Source organism: Mustela putorius, unplaced genomic scaffold (genome assembly GCF_011764305.1).
Source record: "Mustela putorius furo isolate JIRA1106 unplaced genomic scaffold, ASM1176430v1.1 tig00000580_pilon_pilon_pilon, whole genome shotgun sequence".
Taxonomy (NCBI): domain Eukaryota; kingdom Metazoa; phylum Chordata; class Mammalia; order Carnivora; family Mustelidae; genus Mustela; species Mustela putorius.
This window is the reverse complement of record NW_025421423.1, coordinates 9,607,315-9,625,628: the sequence shown is the minus strand read 5'-3', so window position 1 is coordinate 9,625,628 and position 18,314 is coordinate 9,607,315. Positions and strand designations below refer to the sequence as shown.

Genomic DNA, 18,314 nt, shown 5'->3' with positions numbered 1-18,314 from the left:
ACATCATGATCCCAGGGTTTTGGGGTCAAGTCCCATGTCAGGCTCCCTCCCTGCTCAGCAGGGAGTCTGTTTCTCCCTCTGTCCCTTCCCCACCATGTGCACTCTCTCTTTCTCGAAAAATAAAATCTTTTAAAAAATAGCTTTAGATGGGGCACCTGGGTGGCTCAGTTGGTTAAAACCTCTGCCTTCGGCTCAGGTCATGATCCCGGGGTCCTGGGATCAAGTCCCGCATCTGGCTCTCTGCTCTGCAGGGAGCCTGCTTTCGCCTCTCTCTCTCTTTGCCTGCCTCTCTGCCTACTTGTGATCTCTGTCAAATTAAAAAAAAAAAAAAAAACCTCTAGATGTCGTTTCCTTCATATTATCATTCAACAATGTCTTTCGTTAAACAGTGATTGCTATTAGTTTTTATTTTACTTGATTTCTCCTATGCTACTATCAGTTCATTTCTTGTATTTCTATTTTGTTTCCGTCACTGTTATTAACCTGCATTTAGGCAGGCTCGTTAATATACTTGGGAGTAAGTGTTGGTTTTGAACGGCAAAATTTCTTTTTGTTCAACTCTAAGCTACACAGTCACTAATTAGACAATGAGTGATCCCCTGCCCATTACCTGTTTTGTTTGGACAATACACTAACTGCCCATATTTAAGAATCAGAAGATCAAGAGGTGCTATATGGCCAGAATGTTGTGCCCCCAAATTTCTTATGCTGAATCCTAACTTCCAAAGGTGGCTGTATTGGGAGTCTTTGAGAGGTGACTAGGTCATGAGGACGGAGCCCTCATGAGTGGGGCGAGTACCCTTATACAAGAGGTTCCAAAGACATCCCTATCTCTTCCTACCATGTGAGGACACAGGGAGAAAAGTATTAGCAATGAACCAGAAAGAAGGCCTTCATGAGAACGTGATCATTCCAGTATCTTGACCTTAGATTTCTAGTCTCCAGAACTAAGAGAATTTAATTTCTGTTGTTTTTAAGCTTCTCAGTCTGTGATATTTTGTTGAAACAGCCTAAACAGAGTAAGGCGAGAGGTCGTGTGTGCTCCCCTACTCTCCTTCCATCCATAGCTTACTGGCCTTTTTTTTTTTTTTTTTTTTTTTTAAGATTACTGGCTTTTTTTGAAAACGGAGCACCACTGGGCCATCCACCCACATGCCAAAAATCAGCTAAAACCAAACAGAAACTCTCCTTTCATTGGGCATACACATATCAAGTTCAGAGTGTCCAACATTCTCTATTATTTTATTCCCAGCCCACTTAAGTGATTTATAGTGACTGCCTACAGGCCTTTAAATATGCAAACTTTGGGGGCACCTGGGTGGCTCAGTTGGTTGAGTTTCTGCCTTCCGCTCAAGTCATGATCCCACAGTCCCTGGATCAAGCCCCCGTATCAGGCTTCCTGCTCAGTGAGGAGTCTGCTTCTCTCTCTGACCCTCCCCATCTCATATTCTCTCTCACTCTCTCCCTCCTTCAAATAAATAAATAAAATCTTTTAAAATAAATAAATAAGAATCCAAACTTTGCTGAAACCCACAAGTTCCCCTTTCTACCTTCAAAGCCAGAAAGTCCGTAGTTAATTTGGTGTATAGCTCTCTGCTCTTTTATCCCCATTTAACTGTCTTACAATATATGCTTCTGATTCTAATCCTCTCAAATTATTTTGAGAACAAGAATGATTTTTAAAATGTTCTCCCCTGAAGTTCTTTCCTGCTCCTTTATTCTGAGATTTATACTATCAATCAAGTCCAATTCACCATCCTATCAGGATATTAACTAGTATTGTATTAAATCTCTAAATTAGATTTGTTAGTACTGTCATTTTTATTATATTAAGACTACTCAGCCAGGAGTAGATTATATTCTCTTATTATTTGTTTTCTTTTCATTCTATTAAAGTATTATAATTCTCTGTTTTTGGCCCTGTATCTTGTTAGACTCTGTTTTCTCATAAAACAAATATTACGTTTTTCATTATATTTTGTCTAGTGATAAAAAACAATGACTGAATTGAGTTAGGTGTATGTTTTATAACCCATGATTTAAGCATCTCATTTCAAGATACGTTTTTGTCAAATCCCCTAAACATTCAAGTTATAGTCCCTTGTTGTTGGTTGATAGTATTATTTTTATCTCTACTGACCTACACACACTCCATTTATCTCTTTTATATAATTTGTTCCAACTAGTTATTTAAAACAGTGTTATACAAGAGGTGATACCCTTCCTTTAATACTTTCCGTAATACTGGTATCGGCCACTTCTGGAAACGGCATCAGCTTCCTTTCATGTCCTCAGATTTAAAAATCTTTTTTTTTTAAACAAAGGTACCAAGGTTATTCAACAGGGAAGGCAGTATTTTCAATAGATGAAGCTGGAATAACCGGATTTTTCTATGGAGGAAGAAGACGAACCTTGACCTCTTCACACCATATGCAAACATTAAATCAAAATGGATCATAGGCATAAACATAAGAGCTAAATACAAAACTTTGAGAGGAAAAGGAAAGAGGATGTCAGCTACCTCCATTTTGACCTCAGTCTGTACTTTCTGATTAAGTTCTTCTTTCTAGCTTATCTCTTACCTCAGGCAAAAGACCCTGCAGGCAAAGCATCCCCTGATGGGAACCAAAACTACCGGCTTGAGCAGGAAGGACTACCCCGAGTCAGCAAGACCCCACGGGACTGACCCCAAGACAATGATGACCTGACCTTTACTGCCCACCAGCATGTACCCGCCCACCTTTGTCCCATATTCTCCTTATATAAACCTAGAAGTATTTTCAGCACTTTGAAGACAGTCTTTGAGACATTAGTCAGCTGCCTTCCCGGTGCTGGCCTCACCGAAATAAATTCCTTTCTTGTTTCCCCATCACATGTCTCTCTGCTTTTGGATTTTGTCAGGGGCAAGGGGCTGAACCTGGTCTGTTTGGGACCCCTGGAGCCAGGGGCTCCTGCGCCCCTGTGCCCCTGCTACAAAAACACAGAAACAAATCTGTATGACTTGGGATTACACCAATGACTTCTCCGAATACAAAGAACATGAGCCATTAAAAAAATATACATCTTTGTGTGTGTGTGTGTATGTTTTAAATGTATCTAATGGATAAATTAGACTTCATCAAAATTAAAAACTTGCTTATCAAATGATAACCATTAAGAAAACAAAAAGGCAAACCACATAAGAGAGAAATACTTGCAAAACGTATACCTGACAGAGGTCTTATAAACAGAATATATAAAGAACTCTTAAGACTTTTTAAAACAAATCAAGTTGTCAAAAAATGTGCAAAAGATCTGAACAAGTACTTTACAAAAGAAGATATATGGATGGTTAACCAACACTTTAAAAAGATGCTCACCATCACTGGCCACTAAAACATGTGAATTAGAACCACAAGGAAATACCATCACATGCACATGTGACCAGCCAAACCTGGTCTATTTGGAACCCTTGGAACCAAGTCCTCTTGTATCCCTACACACCAGCCACATGTGACCAGCCAAACCTGGTCTATTTGGAACCCTTGGAACCAAGTCCTCTTGTATCCCTACACACCAGCCAAAATGGTGCAACACCTCCAGAAAACAGTTCCGCAATTTCTCATAAAGTTAAACATAACCTCATCATGACTCAGCAATCCCAAACCTAGGTATCTATCCAAGAGTAATGAAATACATATCCATACAGCATCGCATGCATAGATTTCCAAAGCAGTGTTAGTTACAATAGAACAAAATTATTTTAAATAAATAACCCAAATATGCAAAAAGTAGTGAACAGACAAGCAAAATGTGGAATGGAATACCACTCAGTAATTAAAAATGAAGAAAATAGGGGTGTTTGGGTGGCTCAGTTGTTAAGCATCTGCCTTCCGTTCAGGTCATGATCCCAGAGTCCTGGGATTGAACCCCACATCGGGCTCCCTGCTCAGCGGGAAGCCTGCTTCTCCCTCTCCCACTCCCCCTGCTTGTGTTCCTTCTCTCGTTGCCTCTCTGCCAATTAATAAAAAAATAAAATCTTAAAAAAAAAAAAAAAGAAAATAGGAACAAACTATTGTTTAACAACATGGATCAATCTCATTAACATTATAACGCCAAATTAAAGAGGCCAGACACAAAACACAATATACTGTATGATTTCTTGCATATGAAATTCTTTAAAGGCAAAACTATACTATCAAAATGCAGATCAGTGGTTGCTTGGGAACAAGGATGGGAGAAGAACTGGCTACAAAGGGATATCGGGCAATTTTCAGGGGGCAACAGACATGCGGATTGTGTCAGAGGGCGAGTGACTGTATACAGTTACCAGTTACAGTAAATTATACCTTAATAAAACAAAAAGAATATTTCAAATTTCATCTTGAAAAATGTACTTTACAAAATCCAACTTAAAGAGTCCCTAATTAAGTCCCACACACTCAAAGTATGCAGTAAAGAATTTAACCTACTCAGAGAAAGGTTTTGACTTTGCTCTGGGCAAAGGCGTGTCTTTATTTGCCAGGGGCTTTGGGTCATAGCAGATAGTCCAACCAGTGTGGTTTAGGGCGTGGGCAGGCCACACCAGATAGAATTTAGGGCAGCAGTTAACCACTTTTTTTCCTTTTCTTAAGATTTTAAGTAATTGCTACACCCAACATGGAGCTCCAATTTACAACCCGAGATCAAGAGTTGCACGCTCCATGGACTGAGCCAGCCAGGTGCCCAAGGGGTTGATCACACTTAGACCAGCAATGTCATGCAGACTAGGAGTTTGAGTGATCTTGTGTTTTCTGCTTGATAAGAGGGGTTAGAGATGGAATCAGCCTCCTGCACAGTGAACTATACCTGCATAATGAAGCCCAATAAAAATTCTGAATACTGAGACTTGGGTGAGCTTATCAGTTGGCAATGTGCCATGTGTGCTGTTACATATCAGTGCCAGCTAAGTAAATGTCCTGATTCCATAGGGAGAAAACAATGAACGCCCCGCCTTGTGTACTTCTCTCATTGGCTGGTTTTAATCTGTAGTTCTTCCCTGTGAGTATAATAGATTTCAGTGAGTTCTGTGAGGCTTCCTAAGTATGGTCTTATGGCCCACTCAACTTGCAACTGGTCTCAGAAGTAAAGGTAGCCTTAGGGACCCAAATTTATAATTAGTGTCAGAGGTGAGGGTGGTCATGTATGGACTGTGTACCCTCCCACTTCTCAGTTGCCTTCATAACCAGGTCCCGATAAATAAATAGATGGCAAACTAATGACTTTAAAATTCACAGCTGAAGTGGTTAATAATTATCTAAAATATATTACAAAGGTCATTATCTATGAGCTTACATACAATGACAAGAGCTTTTTAGAATCTTTACAGTTGCCTGCTTCACCTGGAACCAACCCAAGTAGTGAAAGTATGGATTGAGCATGTATAATCAGCTGTTTAATGTAGCTAGGGGAGGATACACACTGAAGCAGGTAACACAGAAAAACCAATCACCCCATCCTTGCCTCATGGCATGCATGCCATCTCAGAATTCTAAGTGGCTTTTTACTTCCCTATTCAGAATCTGCAAAACATTTCAGGTTTCAACTCCTATATGTTCTAAGGTATGTAACTGAATCTCTTCTTTCAAATTGTTAGCAGTATTATCCATAGCAAGTATTATCCTAAAGTTAGATTTATACTAGTAACACAGATGTTACCTTTGTAAAAAGTTTGAAAATTCAAGCTAAAGAGTGGCGCGGGTCCCAAAATATGGCCAAAAAAAAAAAAAAAAAATTTCCGGGCGCCTGGGTGGCTCAGTGGTTTAAGCCGCTGCCTTCGGCTCAGGTCATGATCTCAGGGTCCTGGGATCGAGTCCCGCATCGGGCTCTCTGCTCAGCAGGGAGCCTGCTTCCCTCTCTCTCTGCCTGCCTCTCCATCTACTTGTGATTTCTCTCTGTCAAATAAATAAATAAAATCTTTAAAAAAAAAAAAAAAATTTCCAAAGCTGCCTCCATAAATTTGCCTTCAGAAAATTTACCTATCATTTTTACACCTTCTAACATTTTTCCATGAGAGAAAAATAAAGTTTAGGGGAAAGGGCATAAATAACACTCTTAAGTTTCCATTTAGAACATCCGAGGTGTTACTGTTTTCAAATGCTTATCAGCTTGTGACAAAATGAGTTCACAAATGCAAGTTCACACGGAGTATCTACCTTGGCTTCTCTTCTTTGCATTGAGCCAAGTAGGAGAGGTGATATTAATGTTAGAATCAGAGACTATTTGACAGGACACAAAGAGGACAATGCTTTCCCCCAAAGCAAAACCAAACTCATCGAAGGCTTAAAATATCTCCATTTGTTCAAACCTATCTCTAGCTATAGGAATGAGCAGGTGATCTATTGAGCTGCTCTGAAGAATACCCTGCACACTGTAAAACCCAAGCATTAGCAGTTAATGAAAGGCACTGTCTCTCCTCTCTGAAGTCTCTGTAAGTCCATGAGATAAGAGTTAGGAGCTCTTCATCGTGGGTCCCAGTTTTCAGCCAGCTTTAGCATGTCCTACAGAACTCCAACCTGTACACAATGTTCTTCAGCCAATGAGAACAAAGCCTGGCCTTCTAACTGGAATTCCATCCTCACAAGAGATGGGCTCTTGAGCTGCCACGTGGCCCAAGAACCCACATGACCATCCATTCACCACTTTCCACCCCCATCACCGCTCCAGAAGCCTACTTTATTTGATTCCCCCTTTGCTAGAAGGCAAGTCCTGCTCAGATCCTCCAACCTAAGTCTCTAAAACCCTACTTCAAATGACTGTCCCTGAACCCTGAGTCACTGGCTAAGAAATTCTTCCACCAACTGGATGATCTAGAACCAAGATGCTACCCTGAAGAAGGGGGGGGGGATCAGGGAGACTTAAGCATGAGAAGGATCTGGCTGACTGTTGCTAACTGAAATGGACCATGAAACCCAGAATATAGGCTATAGGATATACAGGCTGCCTCCAGAAACTCGGAACGACTCCTCGTTGACAACCAGCAAGGAAATGTGATCTCGGTCTGACAACCACATGGAACCGAATTCTGGCAACAGCATGAATGAGCTTGGAAAAAGATTCATCCCCCAGAGCCTCCAGAGAGGAACACAGCCCTGCCGATATTTTGTTTCAGTCTTGTGAAACCTGGAACAGGGTATCAGTTGAGCCTTGCACGCAGACCTCTGACTTAGAGAGAATGTTGTTGTTTCAAGTCACTTAGTTGGTGGCCATTTGTTAACAGCTGTAGTAGCACCTAATACAGCGGTGGTTCCAGGGCCACCACCAAATTGCCTTCAGATTGTTCAAAGCCTTCATAGATTGGGTAGGTTTCAAAGTTCCTTTAGTTGTAACTATTAATTTATATAACCCACCCTTTCTTCTTTAGTGTATTCTACTAAAAGTTCTTCATCTGTAAATGTTCAGAGGGGAATGCCTGGGTGGCTCAGTCTTGGTTAAGGGTCTGCCTTTGGCTGGGGTCATGATCCCAGAGTCCGGGGATCAAGTCTCCCATTGGGCTCCTTGCTCAGTGGGGAGTCCGCTTCTCCCTCTGCCTGCTGCTCCCCCTGCTTGTACGTGCATGCACACACACACACTCTCTCTCTCTCTCTGACAAATAAATCTTAAAAAAAAAAAATTTTTAATCTTAAAAAAAAAATCAGAGGTAGAGGCCCTAAAAGGTAAAAAAAAAAAAAAAAAGGGGGGAGGGTAACTGGAATCATTGTGTAGCTCACCAGGAAATAATGCAAAGAGCACTAGACTGCGCATTCAAGAGTGGGTGCTAGTCCTAATACTATTGTTTCATCAAGCCGCTGATGTAACCTAAACCTCAGTCTCTGTGATCTCCAGAGCCCTTCCACCACATACATTCTATGCTGTGGATTTCTGGGGAATGAAACAGTTGAAAAAAAGAAGTAAAACTCGCATTAGATACCCTGCCACAGGTAAGGAAGGTAATTGAAAAAGGTCTCAACAAAATGCCCCCTAGAGATTTTACTTCCAAATGTATGCCATCAGCCGCCTCAGACCTCTATTTCCTGTACATCCTGTTAATACTGATTATCTGAAATCTGAGAGGCATTTTATGGTCAAAGAGCCTTTATCAGTGATTGGGGCTTTAAATGGCTTCCTTAGAGGAAAGATAAAAAGATAAAGAATAAAGTTAGATTTGTGCAAAAAATGTATCTTTGGAACCTCTAAGAAAAAATCAATACTGATATGTGAGACCTATCTCACGTACCTCCTTACGGAGAAAATTTCTTAAGAGTCACAAAGAAAGAGTCACTAAGCTCTGTGTTAGGATTATTTGCAGGATGGAGAAAACATTTCTAATAAGTGATATAATACCTACGTAAGAAGGATTGAAAGCAATTCTCTACCTACCCACACCTGGCTTTCCAATAACCTATGCACCCTAAGAGTCACTGCCACCCTGCCATAGCCTCTCCCACCCCGAATACCCATGACAAAGGTGACATCCATAGTGGAAACACTTCTCCCCTCCTCCAATTATCTCCCCAGGGGCCAACAGAGCTAGATGCTTTGCTCTAGTACAGTCCCCATATCCACAGATCCAGGTATCTTAGAACTAGAAGCAGCCCTATTCTATCCAAATTGATATGGAGGACAAGGGGCTTCCCCTTTGGGAACAATTTCTATAATAATAATACTCTAAAAATTGACACATACACTGTAAAGCTAGCTTTATGGTTTTGAAAATGGTAGGCAATGTAGAACGTAGAAGAATGGTGGGTTTTGAAAACGGTAGGCAATGTAGAATTTTGGAATTGTCGATCAGAGTCCAAATATATTATTACTACCCCATCCCCCACAGCCCCCCCCCCAAAAGACTGTAAGGCTTACACTTGTTCTCTAGCATCTCTGCTACATAATAATAGCTCAACTACAAAACAAGTCATTTTCTTCTCTGAGCCTCAGTTGGCACTCAACCAGTATTTGATGGGGTGGTTTACGGAGGTTACACTCAAGGCTTACCAATATTTGACAGGATGTTTTAAGGTGGTTACACACTAGATAATCTTGAAGATCCCTTTCACCTCTGACAGTCTATGATTCTAAGATAAATGAGTTTTCTGAGTTAAGTGAGCCTCAGAATCTTATTTATAGCAGTTTCTATGCAGAAGGGTTGTATATATCTTAACCAACTTAAAAGTAAACTTTGGGAACATAATCCATTTGAAGTTGGGGTCTCCCTGTAGCTCATAAAATCTTATCTGCCATTTTCCTTTACATCCTTCTTACTGCAGTAAATATATACTATCAGGTCAAAAGTATTACTTGAAGAAAAAGAACACATTACAATTAGAGTAAGAAGGCAACAGGGGCGCCTGGGTGGCTCAGTCAGTTAAGCAGCCAGATCTTGATTTTGGCTCAGGTCATGACTTCAGGGTACTGAATCAAGCCCCACCTTGGGCTCTCTGCTGGTGGAACCTGCTTAAGATGCCATCTCTTCCTCTCCATCTGCCCCTCCCCTTCTCTGTCAAATAAATAAACCTTAAAAAAAAAAAGAATGATAAGGCAATAAAATATTGCCTTTTCTTTACCACTAATAGAATCCTATAGTCATTTTAGAATCTTAAACTTTTCTTTTAAAGATTTTATTTATTTGAGAGAGAAGCAAGAGAGGAAACACAAGCAGGGGGAGTGGGAGCAGAAGAAGCAGGCTTCCTGCTAAGCAGGGTGCCTGATGTGGGGCTTGATCCCAGGACTCTGGGATCAAGACCTAAGCCAAAGGCAGACACTTAACAACTGAGCCACCTGGGCGGGCACCCTGACATCTTCAACATTTTTTGAAGATTTTATTTATTTATTTATTTGAGAGAGAGAGGAAACACATGAGCAGGGGGAGGGGCAGAGGGAGATGAAGACGCAGGCTCCCTGCTAAGCAGGGAGCCCAAAGTGGGGCTTGATCCAAGGACCCCAGGATCATGACCTGACCCAAAGGCAGATGCTTAACTGACTGAGCCAACCAGGCGTCCCTGAAATTTTCTAATTAGAAGAGGACAAAGGCATTTCCCCTTGCTAGTCTTCTTCTAGCTTTGTTGCTTCCTCTATTACTACAATTCAATAAGCCCCTATGAATTAAGTCTCAGGTGTTCAAATCTGGGAGCTATATAAAACATGACACTCCAGCAAGACACAGTTGGGCAGGGTGGCAGAAGACTTTAAGATGCCCCAATTATTCCCACCTCTTGGAATTCACACATTGGTGTAATTCCCTCCCCTTGACTTTGGATGGAAGTTGTGACTTGCTTCTAACAAGTAGAATATGGCAAAGCTGACAGGACATCACTTCTATAATTTTATTACAAAAAATTTAACTTCCATCTTGCTAGCAGACTCTACTGATACTATCCCTTGCTGGCTTTGAAGTAAGCTACCATATGGAGTAGCCCACATAGCATGCACTGAGGGTGGCCCCAGGCTTATGGCCACAAAGTGCTAAGGATCTCTGTCCAACTATCTTGAAAGTGCTGCCAACTATATGAGTTTGGAAGGGGAACTCCCAGCAGAGCTCCAGCCCTGACCAACACATTGATCTCAATCTTGCAAGACTCTCTGAAGCAGGAGACCCAGCTAAGCTATACCCTATTCCTGACCCAAAGAAACTGTGAGATAGCAAATGTATCTTATCTTAAGCCACTAAGTTTATAGTAACATTGTTACCTAGCAAATGATAATTACTACAGGCAGAAGAAACACACATTGTAATTGGAAAAGGACTTTGAGGCAACAGAAAAACAAATTTGAGATAGGAAAGTTTGGGTAATAAAAGATCACTAAGGGATAAAGTTTGTTTTGAAATATTTCATGAAGAGCTCAGGACACCTTAAGTCTTTCAAGAATTCAGATTGGCAGAGAGGGAGAGGGGACAGTACACAGGAAGAATGAGTATCTTGAACACTACTATTACACTGAGAAACAGTGGGAAAGGACTGAAGAGATACAATGGGTCTAGATCACTGGAAGCCTGGAATGTTGAATGGGCTCACCTTTAATACTGTACGCATCAACAACACTAAAGTAAATGCTCTTGAGCAGGGAAATGAACATAAAAAGTGTTTGAAAGAACTTAATCCTATCACAGCATAAAGGATGGAGAAGATTAGAGATTAGAAGGCCAAGAATAGATATGCTAGCACAACAGTTGTCCTGAGGTCAACAAACATGTGTGGTAGAGACTCACACTCCCAAATAACCAAAGATGCGCATATTAAAACTATGAAATGGCATTTCTTGGTTAACCAAATGAGTAAAAAAATAAAAACTAGTAATACTAGCAAAGATAAAGCAATCTCAGACATTGGCGGGAATGTAAATGGAACAGACTTTATGGAAAGCCATATTCATCAATAATTTTTATTAATAATCTTAAAATATTTATTAGTAGTCTTAATCGTATCCTCAAACTTGGTAATTCACTTCCTAGAAAATATTTCAAGAAAATAAATTTTTTACCCATTCAACAAACATTTGAGTATCTACTACATTCCAGGTACTGAGGATACAGTACTGAAAACAGACCTCACCTCTGCTTTCACAGAACTTAGAAGACACATTTAATAAATAATCACAAAATATATATGTAATTACACATATTATAGGACACAACGAGAATATTTTTATTTTTATATATATTTATTTATTGAATAATTTCATTTATTTATTTATTTATTTAAGTGCATTCAACACCCAACATGGGGTTCGAACTCACAACGCCAAGATCAAGAGGCACATGCTCTACTGACTGAGCTAGCCAGGCACTCCGTGAGAAAGTATTTTTAAATACCTGATCTAAATCGTGAGATCAAAAAAGACCTTTCTAGGAAATAACATTATAGTGAGGACTAAAGGATGAGTAGAATTTAGCCACATGAAGAATGGGAGAAACGTTTCTTTCTGATGGAGAAAAACAGTACTCATTCAAGCAAGAAAGAGTTCGTTGTATTCAAGATTTTAGAGGATTTATTTATTAACTTATTCAACAAATATGTATGGAGGTAGGTCCTAGTAAGTACCAGGTACTGATACTTACTGAGGATAAGAAATGGGAGAAAATAGTGATCAAGATCAAGTTGATAAAACAGATATAAAAAAAATTCTACAGCCATGGTAGGTATGGTAGCTCTGGTAGTAATGAAGAAAGAGATATCAGGAAGTGAATGAAAAAGGAGGAAACAAATGCATTTGGCAGGAAAAAGAAGAGGATGGAGTAAAAGTAACAAGCGCAAAGGCACTGTGCCTTCTTTAAGACCCAAACAGGATAGACTTACCTGAGAAAGGTATGTTCAAAACGAATGAATCCTTAAAAATATTTATCTTCCATTTATAGATAGACTACTTAGATGGGTCAGCACTAAAATGTGTACATGCAGAGGAGAAGTAGAGATCAAAAATAAAGAAACAGGGGGCCCTGGGTGGTACATTTGGTTGAGTGGATTTCGGCTCAGGTCATCATCTGAGGGTTGTGAGACTGAGTCCGGGTGAGAGTCTCTCTCACCTTCTCCCTCTCAATAAACAAACAAACATTTATACTTAAGGTATAGCTACACTTGGGAAACAATTTCTTCTACAGCAATCCATGAATGGCTCCCAACTATGCTTAAGCACTCAGGGAAAAGTAACCACTTTTTTTGGAATAATAAGCAGGCTCTCTTTGCAAAAGACCAATATACATAAATATATACAAGGGGTGTGTGTGTGTGTGTGTGTGTGTGTGTACACACACATATATATATAGTGTATAGAACATATAGTACATAGAGAATATCTATATCAGTATATAGAAAATACAAGGATTTGAAATTAAAAATTGATCAAATGAACTTCCATAAGGTTAAGTGTGAAGAGTGACATTTATACAAACCTTATGGTGACAATACGCTTGGAACCATCAGCAAGTTATAAAGGGAGCCATAAACATGAGTATGACCTCATGTGAGCAACAGATCTGAGGGAAGAGAGCTCTTTTCCTCCTGTTTCCACAATTACCTAATTGGTAATATTTCATGTTTGGTACATGTCACCAGCATTGAAGAGTCAAAATGTATTGGACAGCATAGACACTACCCACAACAACAACAAAAGATGTGGAATTCTGTACTATTTTGCAACTTCTAGGAATCTAAAATTATTTCCAAAGAAAAAGTTTAAAAATATATGAATGGGCTATCTTGTTATCAGAAATAACACAAGGCCTAAACATTGTGTTAATTCTATAAAGCAATAAAAAAAGCGATAAATGAAAATCCTCCAAATTACTCTCCGTGAGTCCAATTTTCACTTCTGTCAAGGGATGCAGGGCCTTATCCAGAATAAAGCTCATAGTCTGTGTTTGATATTCCACTGACCAACCAGACTTTTGAGAAAATCACTTCAATCTCTCTAAATCTCTGCTACACCTACCTCACAGCATGGTATCATATGCTTGCCAACTATGATATGCTACACAAATAGTCACTGTTATTATTTGAAATTTTATTTATTTTAAATGCATTAGTCCTTCTTTCAATGGGGGACTATCTCTGAGATATGATTAACTATCTGGATTTCTTCAAGTTTGTGAAATTATCAAATTAATCTTAATACTTTTCAGGAAGGGCCCTGATTTAATAAACAGATTTATCTAATAATAAATATAGCTACTCCGGGGTAGTTGGGTGGCTCAGGCATTAAGCGTCTGCCTTTCAGGTCATGATCCGAGGCTTCTGGGATGGAGCCCCACATTGGGCTCCCTGATGAAGAGGGAGGGAGTCTGCTTCTCCCTCTCCCTGATACTCCCCTACTTGTGCTCACTCTCCTGTCAAATAAGTAAATAAAATCATAAATAAATAAAGCAAGCTACATTATCCTGGAAAATGCTTCTTCACTGTTATTAATTGAATTGAGTAACCCATTACTTTGGTTAATTCTGAAGACCTGTTTTCATTTATTATGCTTGTCTAATCAAGTGTGATGGGACATTAATATACAGTGTGGACAAATACATTGACATCATACCTAAGATATGTTTGACGACATTTTCCTCACAGACATTAAAAATCAAGTCATAGCTCTCATGAAGAAAAAAGACAATTAAGACAAGAATTTCATAAAATGCAAAAGATGAAGCTTGAGAACACAAAACAAATTTTAAAGTCTGACAAAGAAAATGTTATCTTTCATAAAATTGGAAATTAATGTGTACTGTACTTATAAATGATGCATCACAAAATGTTTCGTTATACCTTTAATGTTTCATAAAACATTACCATCCCTCTGTCGCCCATCAAGTACAATCTTAGGAAGAAAAAAATAATTACGTTATTTCCTGAGTTAAAACTTCATGTACAATCTAAAGGCTAATGGGAAAAGAGAGTATAGGTAGAACCCTCTCAAATCAAGCCTTTACTCATTAAAACCTTAAGATAGTTAATTTTAACTTGGCAGCTAATTTTATTTCCTGGCAATGTACTTACAGACCAAAAACAGGACTAATTTGAGGAGGCAGTTAAAAAAATAAAAATAAAAACACCAACAGGAGACATATAAAAATAATATTCAGTAAGATATTATTTTTATAACAGTAAGAAAAGCAGGATTTTTTACCCCCCTTCATTCAGCCAACAGTCTACTCACTTCCGATGGGTGTGGTCCATGCCACTGTTTGGTATTGCTTCCAACTTTGCATTTTTCTGCCCACAGATATTTCCATAGCTGTCGTATCCTGACACTAGTCTCGCTGCTGCACCTGTTGCTATTGAAAAGCCACAAATAAATCCCTAGAAAAAAAAAACAGAAAAAACATACAAATAAACCAGTTCAATAACAACAGTCACTACTTGATACGATAATGAGCTTCTTTTGTCCGCTGAAGGGAACAAAGAGCTATCTCTCCTTATTGCAAACACTATTCTACTGTTTTCCTGGGATTTCACAGAAGCAGCACAGAGAAGTCCACAGGGAAACACTATTTACTACCATAACAAAACAAATCTTAAGCTCTGACATCATAAGATCGTCTATGCATTTTATAATAGAAACAGCGGCTTCTCTGTATGGAACATCTGTGCTGTGCCAGGCTCCTACTAAGTGCTTACCAGACATTATCGCTAATCCTCAGGATGGGGAAACTGAGACCCAGAGAGGTTCAATAAGTTGCCCAACGCCAAAGAAGCTAGTAAAGATCAGAACATTAAATCAAACCCTGCTTGTTTCATTCTTTACTTTTATTTGGTTGTAAAGGAGCTCTGTTAAATGGACAACAGCAACAGATGAAAGAAAAAAAATTCAAAGAAGAATAGGTGTGTGGGTTTTAAATTATTATCACTCCGGTGCACGCAACACTCCTGTTTCCTTCCTGCAGTAAAGCTGTATACAAGCCAAAGAATTATGCCATGAAACACCACCATGCTTTTAAAACTGCAGACGCAAGGAGAGGGAGGCACTGGGTCTGTGTGCCACAAAGGTCACTCTGTTTCCTGGGAATAGGCTTCATCACAGTGCCAAAGGCAAATAAATGGTAGATGCTTCGGGAATGTATCATACCTGCTGAGTCAAGTACGCACTGACCAAGACAGAGCAATCTAGCCTACATTCACTGCAGGGAGCAGGCGTAACGATAGGAAATACGGTGAATCACTACAGATAAACTGAACTGGGCGAAAAGACTGGGGTTAGAAAAATCTTGCAACGTGGTCATTAAAAGGGTGAGTTTTTATTATCCTTCATGAAGTGGCCAATGAAGGCAGGGATTATCACCGTTTAATGTATTCTAGCCACGTCTCAGGAGTAGGACACATGTAAGCAGCTCAGCTAGATCTCGGGCCCACGGTGCTCAGATCAGTACCCACATGCACCTCCTCCAAGAAGAGTGTTTCCCTCTTAAACATACTTTCCTAAAAAGGCAAACAAACTCTTTTTTTCTAAATAAACCCTCTGGTTTTATCTTGCGGGTAAGGAAAGGGAAAGGAGGGAGAATGTGGCTCTAACTAATAGAAACTGCTTGAAACTGTGGCTTATAAAAAAGTCCACTCCAGGGCGCCTGGGTGGCTCAGTGGGTTAAGCCGCTGCCTTCGGCTCGGGTCATGATCTCAGGATCCTGGGATTGAGTCCCGCATCGGGATCTCTGCTCAGCAGGGAGCCTGCTTCCCCTCTCTCTCTCTCTCTCTGCCTGCCTATCTGTCTACTGTGAACTCTCTCTGTCAAATAAATAAATAAAACTTAAAAAAAAAAAAAATTCCACTCCAGAGAGGACCGAATTGTTGCTCTCATGCCTTCTGATCCCTGCCAAGTTATGTTAAGTCTCCGTCCCTCAATTTACTCACCTGTAAAATGGGATAGTGAGTGTATAGCTTGTAAGAGCGCTGTATGGATGAAATAAAATAATCCTGTAAAGTGGTAAGAATCCTGTTCAGCACACAGTTAGAGCTCAATACATATTAGCTATTATTGTTGTTAGAAATGAGAATGTGTAAAGGAAACGATCACGGGTTCGGGGTCAGATAAAGCTTCGCTGATCAATGGAATACTGATGACTCTATATTCTACCTGTGTGACATTGGCCAAACCTGCTTAATGCTCTGTGCTTCAGTATTCCCGTCTATAAATTGAGGATAAAACCACTTACCACAAAGGCTGCTATGAGAATCGCATGAAATAATGCATGTAAGTGTCTGTTTCAATAAAAATGTTAGTACCCTTCTGCCTAGTGCAGCTAACTTCTTGCACTAGGGTTAGGCAGAGGCTGGTCGGGCCCACTCATTCACCCGTGCCTTTTGCCCTCTCCCTCCCTCTCTCTGGATTCCTCCATGGAAAATGCAAGAGAGTTCCATGTCAGGACCTCAAGCCAACAGTAAAACATGAGATAAAAACCATTTAAGCCCCTGCACACATACACATGTGCAAACCAGCATGCCATTTTAAACGTATCGATGAACTTCCAATTAGGAAATCCCACACCGAGCAAAACCCGGAAGTGGAGGTAAACATTAGGAGGTTTAATAGCTAACCTTTCCAACACAGTTCTTTGACAAGAAGAATCAGAGAATAACAGAAAGGGCACCCAGAGAGAGCTGGATTTACACCCTGGCTCTACCACTTATTACCTATGTGACTTTGATCCAATTACATACTTGGAGTGTTTCTTCCTCATCCCTCACAAAGCACTATCATCTATTTCATAGAAGATATGAATGTCATGATGAAGACTAAAGGAGAGAGATAATGCATCTCTAAGCCCTAGCTGGTCTGGTACATGGCTGGTCATAAGACATGGTAGCTGTTAGTGGGAAATTTGAAGGATAAAGCCAGACTACAAGAAGTTGACACCAATAATTGGGGACTAACCAAAAACTCCTTCAGTTCTCTCCTTTAGCACAAAAATTTCTAGGGGGAAAATGAGCGATACTGTCAGTAATTGTGTCACCACACAGAAACATTCAGACCACAATTACAATCTTCTTTCACTAGCCTGAAATAGCAAAGCCCTTGCATAATTAAAAGGTTATGTTCTTCTTTCACTTTTTATAGAAATTTTCTTATGTTTGATAAGTACTTTGTGTTACAGATTCCTTTAAATGGTTTCTGATTTCCCTTTCTGACTATTTTTAACAGTACTGTTGGACATGTGAGTCTTCTTCTTCTTCTTCTTTTTAATCATAAGCCACCTCACATCCCTCTGGGATGTAGACAGAGGATAAATTATAAACGTTACATATATATGGTAAAATGGGACACTGATGTATTTTCACCCAGGCCACTTAAATTTCTTAGTTGCTTAGTAGCTTCCAAAGCCATTAGAGAAGAGAGGTTGAGAAGCTGCAGGGGAGAAAGCAAGGAGAAAAAAGTAAGCTAATAAGATAGGAAGAAACCATGACTATTATCCCAGGGACTTCCCATATGGTAGAAGTACTGACAATGGGGAACTAGGCCAAAAATAATTAAAAATACAATCGCCTTAAAAAAAAAAAAATTCTGAAGTCCAAATGCAGGAAACAATATAGTTTCATATGAGAAAAAAAATATGGTACATGAAATTAAAATAGGATGAGAGAAACTTTACAGAATGCACTCAATAATTTAATGGCTCTAAGCAGGGAGAGGAAGAGGCATTCAAGAGAAGGAAATCATATTAATGAAGCAAATGATAAGGGGGATGAGGAAAGCTTTTATACGCCTATAGCAGAGAGCGATCACGGCAGAGAAAGTAAGCCTATTAGTAAGGAAGAGAACCGTGGCTAAAAATCTTAAAAGGACTGAGTTTCTGAAGTGCTTGCAGAACTGCTCTTTTGAGAGAGAGGAGGAGCAGACAAATGGAATCA

At 39.7% G+C, this 18,314-nt stretch overlaps 1 protein-coding gene across 3 annotated transcripts in view; it reads right to left on the bottom strand.

The window, feature by feature from the left end:
• The window catches only part of SLC44A1 (solute carrier family 44 member 1), a 202,014-nt gene that overhangs the window by 120,868 nt on the left and 62,832 nt on the right, over positions 1-18,314 (bottom strand). For all 3 annotated transcript variants that reach the window (XM_045081648.1, XM_045081650.1, XM_045081649.1), the window contains exon 3: positions 14,632-14,774. In XM_045081648.1, coding sequence (XP_044937583.1) covers positions 14,632-14,774 — 143 coding nt within the window. The remainder of the gene's footprint in view (positions 1-14,631; positions 14,775-18,314) is intronic.